Below are 22,094 nucleotides of genomic sequence, written 5' to 3'. Positions count from 1 at the left end.
CTTATGGGGCGATGGTTACTGGGGTCATTTGTGGCCCCTCCTTTGTGGAGAGGAATAACCATTGCTGTGTGCCATTCTATGGGCACGTAGCATGTGGAGAGGCTGAGGTTGAACAGTGTGTTTAGGTGGGGGGTTAGTTTGTTCTGTAATTCATGCAAGACGTAGCCTGGGACACCATCTGGTCCCATTGACGCTGTGTTTTTGGCTTTTGAAAGGGCTGTTTTCACCTGTGTATCTGTGATTTTTGGGATACTACACTCTTCCAGTATTGTTGTGGGCCCTTTTGGAGGTGAGAGGGGGGTGAAGTTTGCACTGAATCTATCTGCCAGGATGTTGGCAATATCAGTAGGTTCAGTATATTTTGTACTATTTTGCACTAGTTCAGTGCACGTCTGCAAGTTGCCACTTAGATTCTTAACATCGCTAAAGCTTTGTGGTTTATCTTTTGAATCCTTGGCTATTTTTCTTTCGAAGTTAGCCTTGGATGATTTCATGAGGGACCTCAGTTTTTTACTGATATTGATCAGGGATGTCTTTCCTTCTTGGGATTTGCTTTTTTTCTGAATGTTTCCTCCTATTGTATAGCCTGTTTATTGCAGGGGCCCACCAAACTCGTTTCCTTCTCTTAGAGGAGTGAGCCTTGGTTTTGCTAGGGATGGCACGATCCATGCATCCTTGTAGGTGCTCATAGAGTGGATTTGTAAAGGTTTCTGCGTCTTGGGTAGCGTTATCTTTAGCGTGGGGGCTGTGAAACTTGCCACCTCTGTCTTAAGTAAGGTGAAGTTTGCTTTGGAAAAGTTTTTTACTGTGGTTTCCTTAGTTGGGGGGGTGGTGGAGGGGTGTGGACATCCAGAGTGATTAGTTTATGGTCTGATCTAACCAGTGACAGGTTGACCTCCGGTGTGGAACACCTGTCGCCCATGTTGGTGATGACCAGGTCCAGTATGTTTTCACCTTTGGTTGGGGAGTTTACCAGCTGATCCAGGGCGTTTGAGTTGATGAATTCCAGGAAGCTCTGGGCCTTGGAATTTGTACTCTAGTAGTTTTCCCAGTGAATGGTAGGGAAATTGAAATTGCCCAATATTAGGGTGTTTGGTAGGACCTTCATGTTTTCCAGTGTCTCCAGAAAGGTGGAGTGGTGGTCCTGGGTCATGGAGGGTGATCTGTAGCAGGCCACAATTTGCATTGCAGATTTGCCCGATGTTAGTTGCACATGGATGATCTCAGAGGTATCATGCTGCGCCACTAACCTGGAGGTGTAGGTATCCTTGATAAATATGGATACATCCCCTCCTTTTGTGTTTCAGTCCTTGTTCTGTGGCCGAAATGTGTAGTAGGAGTTGTAGCCCAGTAGTGCTGGGGTGCTCTCTAGAGCCTTGAACCAGGTTTCAGTTACTGCACAGATGTCTACGTTCTCCATACTGAGGAGTGCTTTGCGCGTGTACATTTTGAGATTTTAAAACTCCTGGCATTGAGTAGCATAACCCTCAGTTTTTTGTTAATTGTGCTCTTTACGGAGGTGGGTTTGACTTTTGAGCTTTGCCTAAAAAAGGCACTATGGGGGCAGCAAGAGCCTTGGCCAGTATTTGAAAGCCTAGGGGTGACAGGTGCAAGCCATCTTTTGCGAAGCAATGCGGCTTGTCGAGCATGTCATCCCAGGCTGACAGACACTGGATCCCCTTTGAATGACACCAGAAGCTTAGCCAATTGTTGAAATTGATCATTTTTTCTTTATACTGAGATATCATTCTTGGTGAGGGAAGGATGCTACTCATGGTCAGGGTCATACCAGCCTGGGCTACATGATCAGAGAGCTCTTCCATGTCATTTTTCATGTAGTCCAGGGAGGTACGTCTCCGGTCATTCACACCAACATGAACAATGACAGAGTCATATTTGTACTTGTTTTGGAGTGACCTGAGTGCTTGTGTTATTCTGGCTCCCAACAGGCAGCTAACAGTAACCTCCTGCTTGTCCAGCCTAGCGAGTGGGATGTCAGTGTGCCTGACTATAGAATCACCTATTACTAGTGTGTTAGGTATGTTATTTTGCATTAAGGGCTGTGATTGTGCGGCACCCTGATTTTGTGTTGTCTGGTTTGTGACGGGAAGTGCAGGTTGTTTGGGTGTCTGCTTTGGAGGTCTCTGATGCTTTTGCAGGTTTTTATTTAGAGCCGCCGAGTATGATTTTGTGTATTTATATGTATTTTTTGCCAGTGCTGTTTTAGTAGGTCTGTGTGCAGCTGGAGTTGTGGTGCAAGTGTTAACCTTCTCCTTTTGACTGTCTGTTCCAGTCTTTGGTGGACAGCTTAGCTTCCAGTATGGCTGTATAATTGCATCTCTCGCATATGTTAGTGTTTTGTGGTAGGAGGAGAGGGTTGTCTGTGTACATGAGGCAGTTGTAGCATTGCCTCAGGATACCCAGATTCATCAGCTGGACTGGAGAGTACACCTGAAGTTACCCTTTGGTCATGCTTCAATAGTAGGGTGAGCTGCTTAGTCGCTTGGTGGGTGAGGGGTGAATAAAGAGCCTTGCCCTGCTGTGCAGTCAGTGTCACGGCATATTGGTGCTTGCTATTAGGTCTGAGCAAGTTCTGTAAGATGCTTTTTGAGTGCTTAGGTTGAGAGTTAGACTAGTTTCAAGGGAAAAACTGAAGAGGTGACTTAGTGGAGCCGGGAATAATTTAACTGTAGCTAACCGGCACTGCCTGGTACGCAAAACCATGCAAACATGTTTTTTATAGTAGGGAAATGAGAGAGAGAAATTAGCCCAAAATGGCCAATAAACTGCTAACTTCTGGGCTGGAACCACTCCTCCAGGGACAGACAGATTGCTCAAAGCTCCCCCTCTCACAGGTGAACAGAGAAACTTCCTTCTATCCAAGTAAGGTATGGGCAACTCAGAAACCAGTATCCCAGCTCTGAATTCAGCACTAGCCTGAAAACTGGACTATACTAGCTTAGAAAGGTGGGAAACGCTTTTTTTTTTTTTTTTTTTGAAAAGATAAAGCAAAAACAGTAAAAATACACTTAAAACAGTTTTAAACTACAAACTATCAGAAAAGGCGGTCGCACTTTAGTGTGTAGCCTACAACAGTTAAACAAATTAAACAAAAAAGTTTTTAAATGTGCAGGCAGTCAAATAAGTACAATATGTGAAAAAACAAGCTTTTAAATCACAATAAATGCTGGAAAATCTGTGTTTAGGCGGAAAACGGTTAAGTACAGCAAGAAAGTACAGAAAACTGATACTTAATCACTCCAAAGTCTCTCTTCTAAGCTAGAAGGTTTGTATCAGTTTAAGGTTTCTAGTGCTACCCAGTAGGTTAGTTACAGGAAAGATGGGAAACAAGTGCAGATGTGGTCTTTTAAACCAGAAAGTTGAAAGAGATGGACAAACTGTCCAAATGGTCAATAAACAACAATTTCTGGGCCAAAAACCTCTCATCTCGTGGTAGACAGGCTACCTAGTGCTTGCCACTTCCACTGATAAGCTAGAAGGCTTTCCTGCAACACAGAAAGGCTTGCGGGGCTCAGAAGCTTGCCAACAGTCCTGGGTACAGCAACTCTGTATCTGGACTAGGCTAGCTACAGGAAAGGTGGGAAACATGCGCAAGTGCAGCTTTTAAACCTGAACATTGAAAGATATGAAAAAAATCTGCCCAAACGGCCAATAGCTACAATTTCTGGGCCAGGAACCACTCCTCTTGTGGTTGATAGGCTATACCTAATGTTTACCACTGCCACTGATAAGCTAGAAGGCTTCCCTCCAACACAGAAAGTCTTGGGGGACTCAGAAGCTTACAAAGAGTCCTGGAATACAGCAAATCTGTACTTGGACTAGACTAGTTACAGGAAAGGCGGGGAATAAGTACAAACATAGGCTTTTAAGCCAGCAAGTTGAAAGAGATGGAAAACTGCCCAAACGGCCAAATAAACTACAATTTCTGGGCCAAAACTCACTCTTCCCATGGAGGATAGGCTACATAGTGCTTACCACTCCCACTGATAAGTTAGAAGGCTTTCCTCCAACACAGAAAGGCTTGCTAACAATCCTGGATACAGCAACTCTGTAACCGGACTAGGCTAGTTATAGGAAAGGTGGGAAACTGGCAAAAGTGCGGCTTTCAAACCAGAAAGTTGAAAGAGATGGGAAAAAAAATGCTCAAACAGCCAATTACTACAATTTTTGGGCCAGGGACCACTCCTCTTGTGGTAGATAGGCTACCTGATGCTTTCCACTCCCACTGATAAGCTAGAAGGCTTCCCTCCAACACGGATAGGCTTGGGGGGCTCAGAAGCTTACAAAGAGTCCTGGATACAGCAAATCTGTACCTGGAGTAGACTAGTAACAGGAAAGGCAGGAAACAAGTGCAAACACAGGCTTTTAAAGCAGAAGGTTGAAAGAGATGGAAAAGCTTCCCAAACGGCCAATAAACTATAATTTCTGGACCAGAAACCAATCCTCCTGCGGTAGATAGGTTACCTTGTGCTTACCACTCCCACTGATGAGCTAAAAGGCTTCTCTCCAACACAGAAGGGCTTGGGGGGCTCAGAAGCTTACCAACAGTCCTGGATACAGCAAATCTGTACCTGGATTACACTAGTTATAGGAAAGGCAGGGACCAAACGCAAAACGGGCTTTTAACCAGAAAGTAGAAAGAGATGGAAAAACTGCCCAAACGGCCAATGAACTACAATTTCAGGGCCAAAACCCACTCTTCCCGAGGTAGATAGGCTACCTAGTGCTTACCACTCCCACTGATAAGCTAGAAGGCTTCCCTCAAACACAGAAAGGCTTGGGGGGCTCAGAAGCTTACCAGCAGTCCTGGATACAGCAAATCTGTATCTGGACTTTGACTAGTTACAGGAAAGGCAGGAAACAAGCTTAGAATTTTTTTTGTTACAGAAAAGCAGCTAAAACAGCAGTAAATACAATTCTAATTGTAGTGCAGGCCAGCACACCAGAGCGTGTAGCAACACTACGGCAAATACAGTTCAAATAAATGCAATTAAATTAACCAATGACTAAAAAACAAGTGCAGAAGGCAGTAAATTAGAAGGCTACTAACAAGCAGTAATAAGTGCAGAGTAAGAGCGACTGAAAAGATAACAGCATGCAGAAGAGCAACTAAGACAGTTACAGTAAGAGCAGATGAATAAGATATACGTATATATATATATATATATATATATATATATATATATATATGTGTGTGTGTGTGTATGTGTATATATATATATATATATATATATATATATATATATATATATATATATATATATATATATATAAACTTTTTTTTTTTTTTTGAGGGAAGGAACAGAGCAGGATTAAGAGGTTAACAGGGGTTGTCCTTCCCAAATGCTCTCTGTACACAGTAGGAGTGTCTGAAATCAGAATATGATCTAACTACACTCAGTTGAGTGAGCAAATGAGATGGGCCCAGAATGAGTGTGTGTGTGTGTGTGTGTGTGTGTGTGTGTGTGTGTGTGTGTGTGTGTGTGTGTGTATATATATATCTCTATATATAAATTGGCATGTACTAGTCTTGAGTGCCACATGGTGGTGAGTAGTATAAAAATAGATCCAGCATTATCACATGTGTGTTTGGTTCCAGTAAGAGAGGATACATCATAATGGGTCAGAACATGTCTGCTAATTTATAGGTTTTTAGGTAAATACTAACCTGACTGTCCTTTTGGGCCATTTTAAGCCTAGCCAATTATCCGATTAGTTCAAATTACTCTTGCCCAATTTCAAGAGCCATAATTGTATACTGCCCATAGAATAGTGATTAGTTCTGGGTGAGGTAGTACATATTTCCAGGGTATTGTCATAACTACATCTTTATACGGGCCACATTGTATGAAAGGGCATTTAGGTGCAGTCTCTGTCCATATTTAGTGCATGGGGCAGTTTTAGGATAAATTTTTCTCATTCCATAGGTTCATAGGTTCATAGATTAGTGCTAAGCTCACTGCCCTTGCGAGCCATTTTAAGCCTAGCCAATTATCCCTTGTGAGACTCTAACCTTGCACCTTGTGCTTGTAAGGCAAACACTTTAACCATTAGGCCACCCTCCCATCCATAGATCCAGGTTTCACTTGAATAGGGAGTAGGGATGGTCTTTGCTTTATGTGGATGGCAAGTCTGTTCTTGAGTAGTGGTAACCTCTAAGATGTACCAGTCTCCCCGAGTAGTGGTATTTTCTAAGAGACGTACCTGTCTCCCCAAACCATACTGTTTAAGTTGCTGAAGAGTTTGTCCCTGGAATGAGTATTTTGGATACTATTTGATTTGCAGATTATAGGCCCATCAGTATTGGGTCAGAGGATGCCTTATAAGCCAGACACAAGTCCTCTCTCTGCAGTCTTTAGAATATCAAATTTAGTGACGGTGCTTTGAGGTGGTACATTTAGCACCTATGTTTAAGGCTCTGTATCCTCTTTGTGAGGAACATTTGTGGGCATTCAAGTTGCTGCATGTGCCTAACTAAATGTATGCTGAAGGGGCATTAAACTACATGATTGGCCTGATGAGAACAAGGGGAAGAATGACATCTCTAGACCTTAATGGTATCCCTTTGCTTATAAGCTGTGCGATGCAGAGGGTCTTTCTTACCTCCGTTGGACACGTGTTTGTTAGATCGCTGCCCACATAAATTCCCAAATAAACTACAGAGTTGATCCTTAGGGGCATATTATCAATGTGGTAAATTAACGGGGTAGTGAGTAAAGGTGATGGTGATGCGCTTTTTGGAATTTAGTTGATGATTGGCTAGATGAACCAGGGTTATTTATTTTATTTTTATTTTACATTTGTTAACTGGGAAAGTCTAACTGGACACATCCATTTTCAGCGGCTGCTGGGGAGAAAAGCTCCAATAGCATGTCATAAAGAAATTGCACAAGAATATCATACAGAGATATAGGTTCCATAGAAGTGTAAGTTATGTATAGATTAACGATTCCTTTAGTAAAGTCAGCATACAGCATTCTAGTAGTAGGGTTTATATAGAATATAAAATATAAACACAAGAAAATGTTTTTTTTTTTTTTTTTTTTTTTTGTCTTTCTAAATTATGAGAACTCTCAATATTTTGTTACAGAAATAACCAGTGATTATTAAGCTTTACAGTGAAAGGAATTAGGGGACCTTTAGTAGAATCCTTGAACATGGTATTGGTGCAAATTAACCTGGGGAGTAGCATGAACAAAGCCAATTGTTTGAGAAGTGGGTTCTCAGGAGTTTCTTAAATTGAACAGTGGAGGTTATTTGGCTAGGTAGTGAGTTCCAAATTTTGGCAATAGTGCAGGCAAAGAGAGATTTGCCAGCATCATTTTTGTGTCTGACAACGCTTATTAGGTTCTGAGTAAGGCTCTGGTAGGGATGTGGGGGTTAATTATATTTTGAAGTGCAGGGTTTTCTTCTGGAAGATAGAAGAGATTATGCGCTGTTGTGAGTTGATTAAACAGAAGTTGAGGTAGCTTGAGCCAGTTGAGTTGGTTAAGGGCGAGACAGTGATGGGATTTGTATGAAGTTTTAGTAGCGAAATTGGCGATTTTGTTATAACAAGATTCCATTTTGTTCAGATCACTCTGGCTGTGATTAGTAAGGATGGGAGATGCACAGAGAAGGATGGATAAGAGTGGAGTTCTTGCAATAGTAGCTTTGGTTTGTTTAGTTAAAGTGTTTGTTCCTATAGAGAAGTCCTAGTTTTTTATTAACTTTCTTAATGGTTTGCGCTATATGGATGTCAAATTTGAGGTTGTTGTCTATTTCTACACCTAACAGTTTAGTGTGTGCAGTTGAAGTGATTTGAATGTTATCTTTGGAGTGAATGGTGAAATTGTTGTTGGGGGGGGGGGCATGACCTGGGCCAAAAAGAATTAATTTAGTTTGTTTGGGGTTAAGAATAAGTTTGATGTTTGTGAACCATGTTTCGGCTAGAGTAAAAGTGTTTTGGGTGAGGATTTGCAGTTCCTTTAAGATGGGGACAGCACTTTTATAAGGGTGGTGTCATCTGTGTATTATACTACTGACGCTGTGAGTGAGGAGGAATTGATTTGGTTGGTGAATAGTGAGAATAGTGGGCCAAGGATGGATCCTTGAGGGACACCTATGGATACTGGTAGCAGGGGGGACAGCTGGTCATGCCATAGGACTGCCTGCTGTCGACCAGATAAGTAGCTAGTAAACCATGATATACTGGAGGGGCTGAGGCTTGGGGGTAGATAAAGTATGGAGAAGAATGTTATGGTCTACCATGTCAAAGGCTTTAGAGAAGTCTAAGAAAATGGAAGGTACAAATAGTCCCTTGTTTCTATTGTGGTTAACTATATCTGTAAATGATAGTAATGCTGTGGTGGTTCTGTGGGATGTTCTAAAGCCATGCTGAGTTTTTGAGATCAAGTTGTTTTGTAAGAGGTACCGAAGTAGTTGGGGAATGTACAACTCTCTCTAATGTCTTGGATAGAGGTGAGAGTATTGTGAATGGGCGGTAGCTGGTGAGTTCTAAGGAGTTGCCCCCTTTTGTGCAGTGGAATAATGTGTGATGTTTTCCACATGGTGGGGACTTTGAATTCTGCAAGTGATCTGTTTGAGGATGGACACGGGATAGGCTATGGCGTCTGCTGCTATCTGAAGGAATTCGGCTGGTAGGGTGTCAGCAGCTAGTGTGGTTGGTTTGAGTTTCTTAAGGAGCTTTGAAATAATTTTAGTATGTACGGGGTGTAGGGAAAAGTTGGTGGCATTGTTTTGAGTAGTAGGGTGGGTTTTTGCTAGCACTTGGTATAGGGTTGCTAGTGGTATTGAGGGCATTGGTAAGGGTTTGGACTGATTCGGTAAAGAACTTGTTAAATTGTGTGGGAATGTTGTCATGGTTGTTTGGTAGTATTGGAGTTGGGGTGGCGGCTTTACCTGGGTGGATTATGCCATTTATTGTAGCCCAAAATCTCTTAGGGTTGTTGGCATATTTTTCCTGTATGTTTTTGTAGTGGTTACTTTTTTGTCTAGTTTGTTTTGTTTTTTGGTTTTGTTTCGAAGTTCTTGGTAGGTTTGCTTTGGATTACTGATTTTGTTCTTTTGATATTGACTCCAGGCCAGATCATTCTCTTTCATTGTAGTCTTAGTGTCTTTAGTTAGCTATGGAGCATAGTTAACTTTTAGTCTTATAACTCTGGAGGGGGCATGACAGTTTAGGATTTGCAGGAAAGTGGAGTTAAAGTACTGTACGGCATCCTCTAGAGAGAGTAGTTTTAGGGGTGTCCAATTACAGCTTTGTAGTGAATCTATGAAGTCAGTTGTTTTAAGGGACTTTTTGTTAAGTATTACTCTGATGTTGGTTGGCTTATGTAATGGGGTCTGTTCCAAATTAGGTAGGTTGGTTGATTATCACTTGGACTGTGTCAGGTAGACAGCCAGAGTGCCATGCTAGAGAGGGGTCAAATAATAGAATTCAGTCTAAGATGGATTTGCGTTTTGAGGTTTTGTCTGTTCTGGTTGAGGTAGATATAATTTGGATAAATCTATGGAGTTTAATGTGGGCAGTTGGAGTGTGGCTAGCGCAATTCAGCCAGTCAATATTAAAGTCACCTAATAGTACAGTTTCTTGTGGCATGGAGTTTGAGATCCAGTTTAGCAGGTTTTCCATTATAGTAGTGTTATTGCCTGGTGGAATGTAGCCACCTGCAATAATATGTTTGTTATGAGACTGCTGTTTATAAGTGGCAAGGTTTTTGAAGGTGTAAAATAGGCTATTCACCTTGTTAGAACAAATATGTTGAAATAATTTGTCTTTGGCACTTTATATTTGTTTGGGGTCATTTGGGGGTTCAGTGACTGGTCCTAACGTGCAGTTGTTTGCAAACTTTGCCAGCCAGAGACCCTTAATTTTTGCCTCTATTTCAGAGAAGTAGATGCCAGACAGGAATGGTTCCAGCACTGAGCCCTGTGGGACTGCTGGTGACTGGTCATTTTGTGGAGGTAGCTTCCCCATCTTAAAATGATGGTGCCATTGCACATGGGGCAGTTCTCTGACATAGTGGGACTTTCAGCAACACTAACAGTAGGAAGTTACACTCTCATCACCCACAGTTGAAGTGGTGGTGATGGGGGCTGCAGAATGAACCACCAGTATCACCTGTTTTCATTGAAGATTTGTCCCATCCGTGTTAGCCCCACCTCTGCTACCTAGGCATCAACACCTCAAATGGAATCAGAGGGCCGCATTGTCTCCAAGATGTGATCACACAGTGTAAGGGAGAGGGGAGTAGGTGGCCATCACTGCCATGACTTCAGGACATTCCTAGACCTGGGTGTCACCCTGAGCATCAATCAACAAATGTGCAGGTCAGTGATCAGGCCTGTACCATCACTACTTCCACCTTGCCAGAGATGTTGAGTATCCTACATAGCTTGCATGAGAAACTGGAACCACTGCTAAGACACTGGAACCATCCAGTAATGCATGCAGATTGATATGGAGTGTAGACACCTGGAGTGGATACAACTGTTGAGGACTTTGGTGGCCCAGGTGGTGTCCATTAATACATACATGAAAATGCAGGCAATTTGCAGCTGTCCACATGCTATGGGAACCAATGCACATTGCACAGTCACTTTTGAGACTTATGCAGATGTGACCCATTCACCATTTTGGAGACCACTTCACTGTCCGCACTGTTCTTTGCTGCTGCTGCCCTTGTGTGTAAACAGTTGCATGAATATGGCGGATGCTGTTCTAACTCCATTGCAGGCACATGAGCAAGCTAATCAGTGTCAAGCAGTTCAGTGCCATTGCACTACAATATAACCCTGGCAAAACTACTCACCCCACAGTTTTTCATGTAAAAACAAAAACGCTCATTTTAATAAAACAGTTTGTGTGAACTTTTTGGCTCCACTATTTTTGCATACATTGTGGAGCGAGCAGTTTTGCATATACTGTGGAGTTAGCAGTTTTGTGACAATTTCACTATTTGAATTTTTGGAGTTAGTTGGAAATGCTGCGTGCCTTTGGTATTTTGTTCGCCAATTTTTCTTCCTTGTGTTTTGGACTACATTATAACCCTGCCATAAGCATCACCTACCCATGACAGTTCCTGGGGTTGTAGACACTATCATTTACTGGAACACCACACAGTGGGCTACAGCAAGATTCTTCTGCATGCACCTTACATGGTACACCATTTTTCCACAGGATGCTGCCAGTTCTGACACTGTTGGGACACATCAAGCATCTGCCCAGTGTTTCATCCATGGAGGCTTCACTCCTTCACTGGAGGATGTGATCCCTGACTCCTGCCAAACTCAGAGGAATGTGGTTAGCTATTGTAATTTAGTACCCAATATCTCTTCCCATGCTTGGCATAAGTGATGACTGTTCCTTGCTCACCTCTCTGGTCTGGATGGGTATAGTTTGCACAGCATCACCAGTCAGTGAAGTGTAATGCATAGTCTGAATGTGTTATTGCACGAGTCATTTTTTTCTGTGTTTGTATAGCTGTGGACCATAATACCATGTATTTACCAGTGCCATATTGTATTACACGTGCCCCTGCCTTACCAGGGTCCTTATTGCAGCAGATTCCTCTGACTCCTCTCCTGTATTCTCTCCTGCTGCCACTGGTATGTGTGCTAGTGGGTATACATGTTGTAACTGTTTTCTAAGCACCAGGTTGTGTAGCATGGTGCAAACAGCAAATGTCTTGCTGTAGGTTTTTAGGTGCTATTGCGGAGTCCCACCAAGGTGTTTGGACTGCTGAAGGCCTGCTTCCACTGCTTAAATACGTGTTCAGCATTGTTCCATGTGTGCAACAGTGTGGTGGTGTACACACTCTGCCATGACCTGGGGGCTGCAGATGAGGGGAGGCATCAGACTATGGTTCCAAGGTGCATTTAGCATCACCTACAACATGCAACACTGGACACCATAATGAGTGGTCTGCTACCTCTGTTTATGGAACCAGACTGTTGGGGTCTGTGGGTGGTAAGGTATGTACATACTAACTACGTGATCCTTTGGAAAGTCACCCCACATGAAATGCTGTTAAAGGTTGCACATGTGCCACATGTGGGAGTCATGGAAACTTCCCAGATGGCATACACATACCTTGTGCATAATTCTCTCTGCACTGTACACCACCTGGCTGTTGGAGTAGAAAACCTTCTGTACATCAACCGAACATGTGGAACAGGTGGTACCTTGGTAAAAATGCAGATAAAGTCAGGGGCCAGTCCACAGGACATTGTTGAAACTAACTATATGTAGAATGCCCGTTTAGTGTTGATCTTCTGCCATGAAAACCAAATGCTGCTCTACACGCTTCAGTGTCATGTCAATGAACTGGTGTAAAATTTGAGATTGATGCCTACAGATCTCATAACTTGTTACCTGTGAGATGCTGAAAGGTCTTTGTGATAAGGATGGCTAATGTTACACAAGCTTTTGTGTCCACTGGAATAAGCAGTCCATGCATCCCATTTGAGTCTGTGTATGGATGGCACACATCTTTTGATTCCTGTATGGTGTCTCTGCTCATACAGTGGCAGTTTAGAGCCTCCCAGTCTTGTAGGTGATGGTGTGGCATCTGCTGCTGGACTCCCCTTGTTACGCATAGGACAGTGGCTTGTATCATCATGGGTATTGACTTCCAAGGTGGCCATTAATACATGCTTAACCAATACTACTACTAGCATCTTGGCTCAAGTAGTCCCCCTGTACTTCAAAACAAGATGCTGTTCCTTATTGCTGATCACCACTGCTCATTGCACTAATTTTATACAATTACTGAATTACACTAAGTTGGATTTTATTTGCATACATGAGAGTTCTAATCAGCATACTAACACTCATTTGCATGATATTATGCAGTCATGTACATGCAGTGAATATTAAGTGTGACCATGCTAGTATAAAAAAGTGAAGTGTCTCTGAATTGCAGTGTCCCCCATGCATCACTGAATATGTTACTGCGTACCCTATTTGTCTGCCCTCACCCTTTGTGCGGCTGAAGTAGATATTTAAAATGGAGTGTTTCTGTAATTAGCAAGGTAAAAGTCTGCAAAAACATTCACGTATTTTGTAAACCATGAGAGTAATGGCATACATAGACTCAGAATTTTAAATTGCTTCAACAGGGAAACACTGTGATTGACTAACTGTGGGTTTCTTTCCAGGGAGCTAGATTCCATAAAAAAATGTTTACATTTGTAAAGAGGGTGTGAAAGTCCTGTGATGTTCATCGTGTTTCACTGTTGCAGTCATTACAACTGGGTTATCCTGCTGGCAGGCTACCCGCAGTCGGCCCGAGTTCCAAAGTCCAGGTCCGGCGTCTGTTGCTGTCGCCTCCTCCCTGACGTCAGTGCGCCTGGGGTATAAAAGATGCAGCCGACGCCATTTTCTTCACTCTTTCTTGCCGCGTGGTGCCCAAAGCAAAAGCAGTTCGCAAGTGCCGGCCGACTCCTGAGATTTTCAAATTCGAATTTCAGATCCGAAGTCTTCATTAAAGCTAAGTACCCCGTTGGGGAAACTTTTTTTTCTTCCTCCAGACCGATGCCAGAAAAAGTTAATAATTGTATTTCTTGTGGGGAAGCAAATACCTCATAAGGATTTTCATTCTTACTGTATTCCTTGCCTAGGCCCTGACCACGACGTTGTAGTTGTCGGTTTTGTGCTAGATTTTACCAACGCACTATTAAGCGTCGGTACGGTTTTGCATATCATTACTTTGGCAGAAGATTTAATTATATAATGCTGTCGGAACAGCCGACTACCGGAGTTTATAAAAAGCGCAAAGAAAAAGAAAAGGACAGGCATCTGAGGTCCAAAACTGACAACGAGGCTTCCGTTAGGCCTGTCGCCGGTTCTCAGTGAGATGCTTTCGCAGCCCCTGACGCCCGCTACCTCAGAGCCACAGGCCACTTCCGACTCCCACATGGAGCTGACTAGGCCGCTGGAAACCCAAGGTATTGGACACTCTGAAACTATTCCCTCAGATGGGTCCGAAGCCGCTGAGCAGGCAGCATTGGCTTCTGAGGGTGTTTTCAGGCCTACACAGTTGTATGTAAAGCCATCTTCAGCTTCAAAGGCAAAGACTAAAGCAGCTCTAAAGACAAAGAAACAAGTACAGCGTTCTCCTGGACAGGCCTCCATGCCTAAAAAACAGATGCTTAAAATGGCCGAAGACCTAATTATTTTGATCAGGGGTTCCCAACCCCCTCTTGATAAGAGGCCTATGCAAAAGATAGAATATGAATCTTCAGATCAGGTTTCCATTTCTTCCGATTCCTCTTCTGAACAGGAATATTCCCTTCCTCCCTATGAGGATTCTGATGCTGAAGAATCTATCCCTTCAGCCTCACCTCCTGAGGATTATTCTTTTGGTGAGACCCTGCATACTATGAGGGAGCATTTCCATTGGGAGAGCCAAGATTACTCAGAATCCAAGAAAAGGCTCAGAGACTTCCTTTTATTACCTCAGCACAGGCCCCTTGCTATTCCTCCTGTTTTAGACATTGTAGATGTATTTTCAGAGTCCGGTCTGTCTTCTGACTCTTTACCACCAGCTCCTGTTAAGCCAGACAGATACTACAGGGTTCCTGATTCTCATAAATTTCTTTACAAAAACCCTGCAGCTGACCCAGAAACACTTTCTCAGGGTCCCAAGGGGGTCAAGGCTTCCACTGCAAAAAACCCTATCCCCTCTGATAGGGATTCAAGGGCCCTGGACAGATGGAAAAAGATTTATACTTCTGCTACCTTGGCTGTAACAGCTTTAAATCGTCAGTTTCATATGCTTAAATATCAGCAATATCTTATGTCACTGCTTAAACAAAAAATGTTGAAAATTCAGAATGTGCAGAAAACAAAGAAATGCGGGATTTATTGCATGCAGCTGAACAAGTGGGAAAGCATACTTTGCAATGTGGTTTTGATTCTCTAGAGACCTCCTGCAGGGCCGAAGTTACAGGTTCTGTCATTAGGAGACATGCTTGGTTAGAAAAACAGAATCTGCCCGATCATGTTAAAGCAAAGCTATTAGATGCTCCATTACAACATGATACCTTGTTTGGTGTTAAAGCAGAAGAGGTGTTGAAGAAAATGGAGGACAAAGCTAAATCTACACAAACAGTGAAGGATTTCTTACAGGTACAGCCTCCCAGATTTAGCAGGAACTGGCCTACAAAGAATTGGTCCTTTCCAATGTCAGACAGGCCACAAAGAGGCAGATACAGACACCCCAGAGGCAGATCACAGCCCCAAGGCTCATACAGGCCTAAACAATGGGGTGCTTCTACCTCCAAAAGCAGAGAGGAAAAATCACAGCCATACAGGAAACAGTCTCAATGACTTTCCCCTGCCAGCACCAAGCACTTATCTTCTGGCAGCTCCTTTGGGGGGAAAACTAGCAATTTATTTCACAAAATTGGCACATGATCACCCAGGACAAATGGGTCTTAAATATCATATCTCAAGGCTACAGGTTCCACTTTCACACCCTCCCAAGGCCAAACGGTATGCCAGACCTGCCACGCAATCAATGGACAGAGGCACAAAAACAAGTTTCATCCCTCATGGACATGAGAGCCATTCAGCAAGTACCACAGCAAGAGCAGGGACAAGGATTTTACTCAGGGCCATTTTTGGTACCCAGAAAGGACAAAGCCTGGAGACCAATACTGGACCTGTCTATCCTAAACACATTCCTGGATATTCTAAAATTCAAAATGTTAACTCTGCAGCAGCTTCTGCCCATGCTGAGCAAGAAGGCTTGACTTGTGACTTTAGACCTAAAAGAGGCATACCTGCATGTTCCAATCAGACAATCGTGCAGAAGATACCTCAGATTTATAGCTGGCTCAATGCACTACCAATTCTCTGCACTGCCCTTTGGCTTATCTACTGCTCCCAGGGCCTTCACAAAATGCCTGGCACCAGTAATTGCATTTTGCAGACAAAGAGGAATGCAAATATATCCTTACTTGGACGACTGCCTTATTCAAGCAGAGAACAAGGACATCCTACGACAGCATCTGGCGTTTGTAAAAAGATTACTAACAGGTCTAGGGTACATAGTAAACGAAAAGAAATCAAAGCTCCTACCCTCTCAAGAGATAATATTCCTGGGTGCAAGCTTAAATACAACTGCCCAGATGGCTTATCTCACACCAGACAAACACAGACAACTGACTGCTTATTTCAAAATGTTGGCAACAAAGACCCAGTTATCTGCAGGCTTTGGGCTTCATGGCATCCTGCATACTGCTAATTCCATATGCAAGACTGCATATGAGGAAACTTCAATGGTATCTGAAAAGTGTTTGGACTCAACATTGCCACAGCCTGGAAACAATAATTACCCTCATTCCCTGCCTGCAACAGGAGTTTTGATGGTGGGCAAAAGCCTGTCACCTCAACACAGGACAGCCATTCACCTTACCCACAGCCAGGCAGACAGTGACAACAGATGCATCAGATTATGCCTGGGGGGCCCATATGGCAGGAAGATGTATTCAGGGCACATGGTCCGCAAGTCAAATGCATCTACATATCAATCAAAAAGAGATGCTAGCTGTTCAGAATGCCCTGACAACCTTCAAGGATCAACTTCATCCAGGACAACTACTGATAGACGGACAATACTACAGTCATGTGGTACATAAACAAGCAGGGGGGCACGCATTCCTACCCCCTCTACAGACTAGCTATGAACTTGTGGGACACAGCACTGACTTGCCAAGTACATCTGCAAGCACAATTCCTGCCAGGAAGGATAAATACTCTGGCAGATGAACTAAGCAGAAGCCTAATGGATCCCCACGAGTGGAAATTGGATCCACAAGTCTTCAGCATGATAACAAGGAACTGGGGATGCCCGGACATAGACCTATTTGCCTTCCCTCACAACTGCCAACTACAGAGATTCTGCACAAGGACTTATCGCAAGCAAGAATGGAAAGTGGATGCTCTATCTTTCAGCTGGATAAACCTAACAGTATATACCTTTCCTCCGCTGCCTCTCCTCTCCAAGGTACTCCTCAAGGTCAGACAAGAGAAGCCAAAAATTATACTGATTGCTCCAGACTGGCCCTGCCACCACTGGTACCCAATTCTAAAGAGCTTGTCTCAATGCCCAGCTTGGACATTACCTCAAATTCCTCACTTATTGACCCAACAAGACAGTCAGATACTGCACAGCCAACTCAGGACCTTAAACCTGGCAGCATGGCGGATAATGTAGCCATTCAAGACACGCCTCTCTCTAAAGCAGTGATGGATGTTATTTTGGATGCCAGGAGGCCTAGCACCAGAAAATATTATGTGGAAAAATGGAAGAGATTCAGTGCTTGGAACCAGGCACTAGGTATTGACACGACTGTTCCAAATATTCCTCAGATTTTGCAATGCTTAACTGAGATGCTGGATAAAGGCCTTTCCTTTTCATCAATTAAAATTCATGCCTCTGCCATTTCAGCTCATTACAATACAGAACCACCTATTTTTTCTCATCCATTACTAAGGCAGCACCTCAGAGGGGCCAAAAACATAAGACCTCCAAGGGGGCACCAGTACCTGCTTGGGACCTCAACTATGTCTTGGAAAAACTCACACTGCCTCCGTTTGAGCCAGACTCTGCAGCTGATATAAAATTCTTATCCTGGAAAACAGCTCTGCTCCTAGCAATAACCTCCGCTAGACGAGTCTCAGAGTTACAGGCACTCATGGCTGTGGAACCTTTTATCATTTTCCATCCTGACAGGGTTTCTCTAAGGACAAACCATACATTTATGCCTAAGGTAGTTTCCACTGTGGCCCTTAACCAAACAATTCATTTGCCTACCTTTTACCCAAACCCACAGAATAAGGGTGAGAGACTTCTGCATTCTTTGAACATTCACATTCACGCTTCTACTTGGACAGAACCAAAACTTTCAGAAAGACTGAACAACTTCTAGTGGCATATGCTGCATTATCACAAGGAAAGTCTATCTCAAAACAGACTTTTAAAGTGGATAGGCCGCTGCATTCGTTTCTGCTATTCACAGCATGGCAAATTAGTGCCTAAGGGCATTAGGCCACATTCAACCAGAGCAGCAGCCACTTCAGCAGCCTTCCTCAGAGGAGTACCAACCAAAGACATCTTAGAGGCTGCAACTTGGAGTTCAGTGCATACTTTTACAAAGCACCATCACTTACCTCCCTACTCTAAATCCAGGGCAGGCTTTGCAACTGCAGTTCTGCAGGGCCTGATAGCCTCTCCTAATCCTATTTAGCCAGCCTCCCAACCTTAGCTTTAGGATTCAATTGTAATGACTGCAACAGTGAAACACGATGAACATAGTACAGTTGTGTACCTACCATAAATGTAGATGTTCAACTGCATTCACTTTTGCAGTCCAGGTTTACCCTCCCACCATCCCCCTTTTCCTTGGTGGGACTTATCTGTACTTCTCTATTCTATACAACCTATGTGGTGTATTTGCTTGTAGATGAAGGAAAGGTTTGTTTTTTGTGTATGCATGCTTATTGGCATAATTTAGCCTGCCTTTTTAGGGGCACCTGACATCTGGGGCAAGAAAAATTGAAGAAAATGGTGTCGGCTGCATCTTTTTATACCCCTGGTGCACTGACGTCAGGGAGGAGGCGACCGCAATCGACGCCGGACCTAGACTTTGGAACTCGGGCCGACTGCGAGTAGCCTGCCGGCAGGATAACCCAATTGTAATGACTGCAACAGTGAATACACTCTAACATCTACATTTATGGTAGGTACACAACTGTACTTTCCTTACAGCCAGTCTTTAAGTCTTGTGTTTTAGTTAGGTGATTTTTGCCATAACCACTTTTCATTTAACTTGACATTTTTCTGTTTTCAGAGATCAGAAGCTTGCAGCAGTGCTGTTGTACACAAGATCACCAGTGCCCCTTGGGTGAACACTCCACTAAGTTATATCAGCTGTTTAACATCAAGACACTCTGACAGCTGCACTTCTAGGACAGAAGTTGCAACAGCAAAAAAACTTGCAGCCACTTACACACCACCGCAGTTGGAATCTGTAGATCCACAATGTCGATCCCACTGCAGCCTACAAGAGGTGCGAATGATGAACACAGATATTCAGGTTCAGTCCATTAAGTATGTCCCTGATGAGAAGATAAGTGTACATCTTCTATTCAGCAACCTGGACCAGAAGAAAAATACTGAAGTGGAAATTTCTTATTCCCAACTAGATAATCTAGAGGCTGTTCTGGTCAACCACATAAACAAGACTTCGGCAGTGATCCTTAAGCCTGACCGTTCATGCAGAAATGTACTTACTTTGTCTCACATTGAAAATATAGTCAGCTGTGTAACTCCTGTAGATGACCACAAGGATGATACTGTGTTGAAAAACCAGAAGAAAATTAAACGTACATCAAGCTCAGACTGGTTAACTGCTTTAGAATTGAGGAATAGTGCACTGCCTTGCCATACAAATGGAAGAGTGGAGTCCTGTGTATGGGACATGAATGGGGGCCACCTGGATTCATTCCACAGTCTATTTGAGACAGAGCTGTGTAGAATGCCATACCATACAGATTTTTATTGTTCAGGTTCTGCACCCCATTTGAGTGATAGCCTCCTCTTTAATGCCAGCAACACCTTGAAAAGTTCAAAAGGGACCAAGAAGAATGAGCCCAGCATGGAGGAACATTTGGCTGTGATGTATGAGAAACTTAGGATAGAGGTATGATGGAATCCATATATCTACTTGTTGTCTTATGCCTGTGCAGCAATTGGCCAAAAAGTTAAATGGTAAATATGGGATTCTTCTGAATGTCACGTGATCAGAATTGCACAGTATGTACATTGTGGCTGAAAGAGATGTTAACCAGTGTTAAAATGCCCCAACAAAAATTAAGGCACTCCCCAGCATCAGATTACAAATGCTGCAGTACAGCAATGTTAGAACCTCTGTATTCAGTATTGCATTTCTTTTTGAAGCACTATAGCCAACAGCAGTGTTACCTAATTTACAGTGTCCTTATTGCCACCCTAAAGAAGAAAAAAAGAATACAAATTTCATACTAAAACTTTGTATCAGGAAAATAGGGCAGTGGTGTTCTTTAAGTGAAACTAAAATGGGATAAAGTGTACTAACTCACACTTTGTGTGGAAGATAGAAGGAGACCGCCTTTGTGGTCTGCTGTTTTAAGTGCATCTAACATTCTGGTTCTGTTTTTTTTCGTCACTTCACTCTCCCTTACTTTTACACCACCTGCCTCTTGTACTCTTGAGTGCCTGCATGGACTCTCTTCAACCGAAGAAATACTGTTGTTGAGCCTTTATAGTGTCAAGTTATTCTAGTCTGCTGCTTTTGCCCTACAGTTTACTTCTGTGCCCTTCTTTTTCTGGGTGACACCTTCCATATCATCCCTGCTGTTGATGCTGGTCTGTAGTAAGAAGAGCTGCTGCTCCTGTATCATCTGGTATCACCCCCTAATTCATTCTATGTACCCTTCTAGTGACTTTCTTTAAATTTTCAAAGTAATTTGCTTTTCCTCTTGTATAGCTTCTGAAATTTTGTATATTACCCAGTGTTTGGTCTATGCAAAGAGTATGATTATTACTTTATTTTCTGGAGTCTGTGTTACTTTTTTTTTTTTTTATGTTCACTGGCACTTGCTTACATTTGTAAAGAGTGTGAGAAAATTGATTCTTAAAGGGGGTCTTGATAAGTCATGTATTTTAGCTACTCAAGTTTTACAGATATACCCCCATATCCTTTTCTGCTTCCTCATCATCCGTTCCATTTTCCCCAACCCAGCTGATAATTCATGTTAGTATTGTGGTCTGAGTGCAGTATTTCTTTTTTCCAAGATCTTTCCAGTTTTCTGCACATTTGGTTATCCTTTCCAAATCTTTCTTTAAATGCTTTTTTTTTTGTCCTTCAACTCATCATTGATAAGGTCAATCATGTTTTTTTTTTTATTTTGTTTGGTATGTCTGCTTTGAAGAACACTGAGCACAGGCCTGACCTCCTCAGTAATCGTCTAGTCATTTCCCTTGTTCCTGGTATTGTCTTATCACATCATCTTAAAGTCCTTCCTTTCAACCGTATTGCATGCCAGTGCCTCATTTTTGTTGTTTTCCCTTGAACCTTTGCAGTTATTCTAATAGCTGCATGGGCAGAGCTGAGCCAGAAGGCTTGGAGAGCACTAGTTAAGTTGTGTCTACCAGCGGCGTTGGTCATGTTTAGTTTGGTGTTTTCTTGAAACTTGTCACCTATGAAAGAAGCCATCCTGAAAGAAAGGACGGTTGCTTTCTTAAGTAACAAGTGAGGTAGTCACTTCAGAAAAAGATAAAATTGCTGGTTGTAGTTTTGACAGGTTAGCTGACTGTAGTCTTTAAGTTTTTTTCCTCCCCTCAAAATCCCTTTCAAAGTAAGGACAGTTTTATATCAAAATAAATTTAGGGGATATTTTTCCCTCAATCCCTTCCACTTGGGGGTGGTTTGTGTCTTAAAAGAAACATTACTGCCTCTCCAGCCTCACTTGTCCCCTCCCCCATTAATGTAATTGTAAAGAAGTCTGAATATGGGGATGGGGGGGGGGGGGGTAGGAGGCTTTTTCTACAGAGGATGTTTCTTTTGGTGGTGGTTATTTTGCCTGGATTGGTTTGATGTTTCTTTGGAGGGCACATATGGAATGTGTCTGGAACATCTCCTATTTTGTCAGATTTTGAGCATGTTGATGTCTCTTGCTGTATATATAAAAAAAAAAAAAAAAAACTTGCAGTAATGCCTCAACGTAAAATAAGGGGAGTAAAACATTCACAGCCATATGAAAATAATTTGTACTTCAAACTACACCATTGGAATGCAAACATTTTGGTTCATAAGGTAATGTATCTGAATGTGATAATTCAGCAGTCCTTTTTCAGTTTTAGGGAAACTTTGAGGAAAAATCATAAAAAAAATTGTAAAAATTTTCTAGCATATAATAATTGTTATACATGCTTTTACTTACCCCGTGCCTGCTGTAGGTCAGGCTTCTTCCGTCAGATAAGGGACTGTTCAAACTTCAGTTATAGATCACTGTTGAAGTA

The 22,094-nt window shown here is 42.6% G+C and overlaps 1 protein-coding gene across 2 annotated transcripts in view; it reads left to right on the top strand.

The window, feature by feature from the left end:
• CCHR9.PART0H6orf136 (chromosome chr9.part0 C6orf136 homolog) overlaps positions 1-22,094 on the top strand; it is a gene marked incomplete at its 3' end in the record, with an annotated part of 226,560 nt that overhangs the window by 61,336 nt on the left and 143,130 nt on the right. For both annotated transcript variants that reach the window (XM_044084493.1, XM_044084494.1), the window contains 1 exon segment: positions 18,883-19,734. In XM_044084493.1, coding sequence (XP_043940428.1) covers positions 18,883-19,734 — 852 coding nt within the window.

Source organism: Protopterus annectens, chromosome 9.part0 (genome assembly GCF_019279795.1).
Source record: "Protopterus annectens isolate FY-2018-M chromosome 9.part0, PAN1.0, whole genome shotgun sequence".
In the NCBI taxonomy this organism is placed as follows: domain Eukaryota; kingdom Metazoa; phylum Chordata; order Ceratodontiformes; family Protopteridae; genus Protopterus; species Protopterus annectens.
Note: the sequence above shows the minus strand (reverse complement) of the source record. Positions and strands in the feature narration are given on the sequence as shown.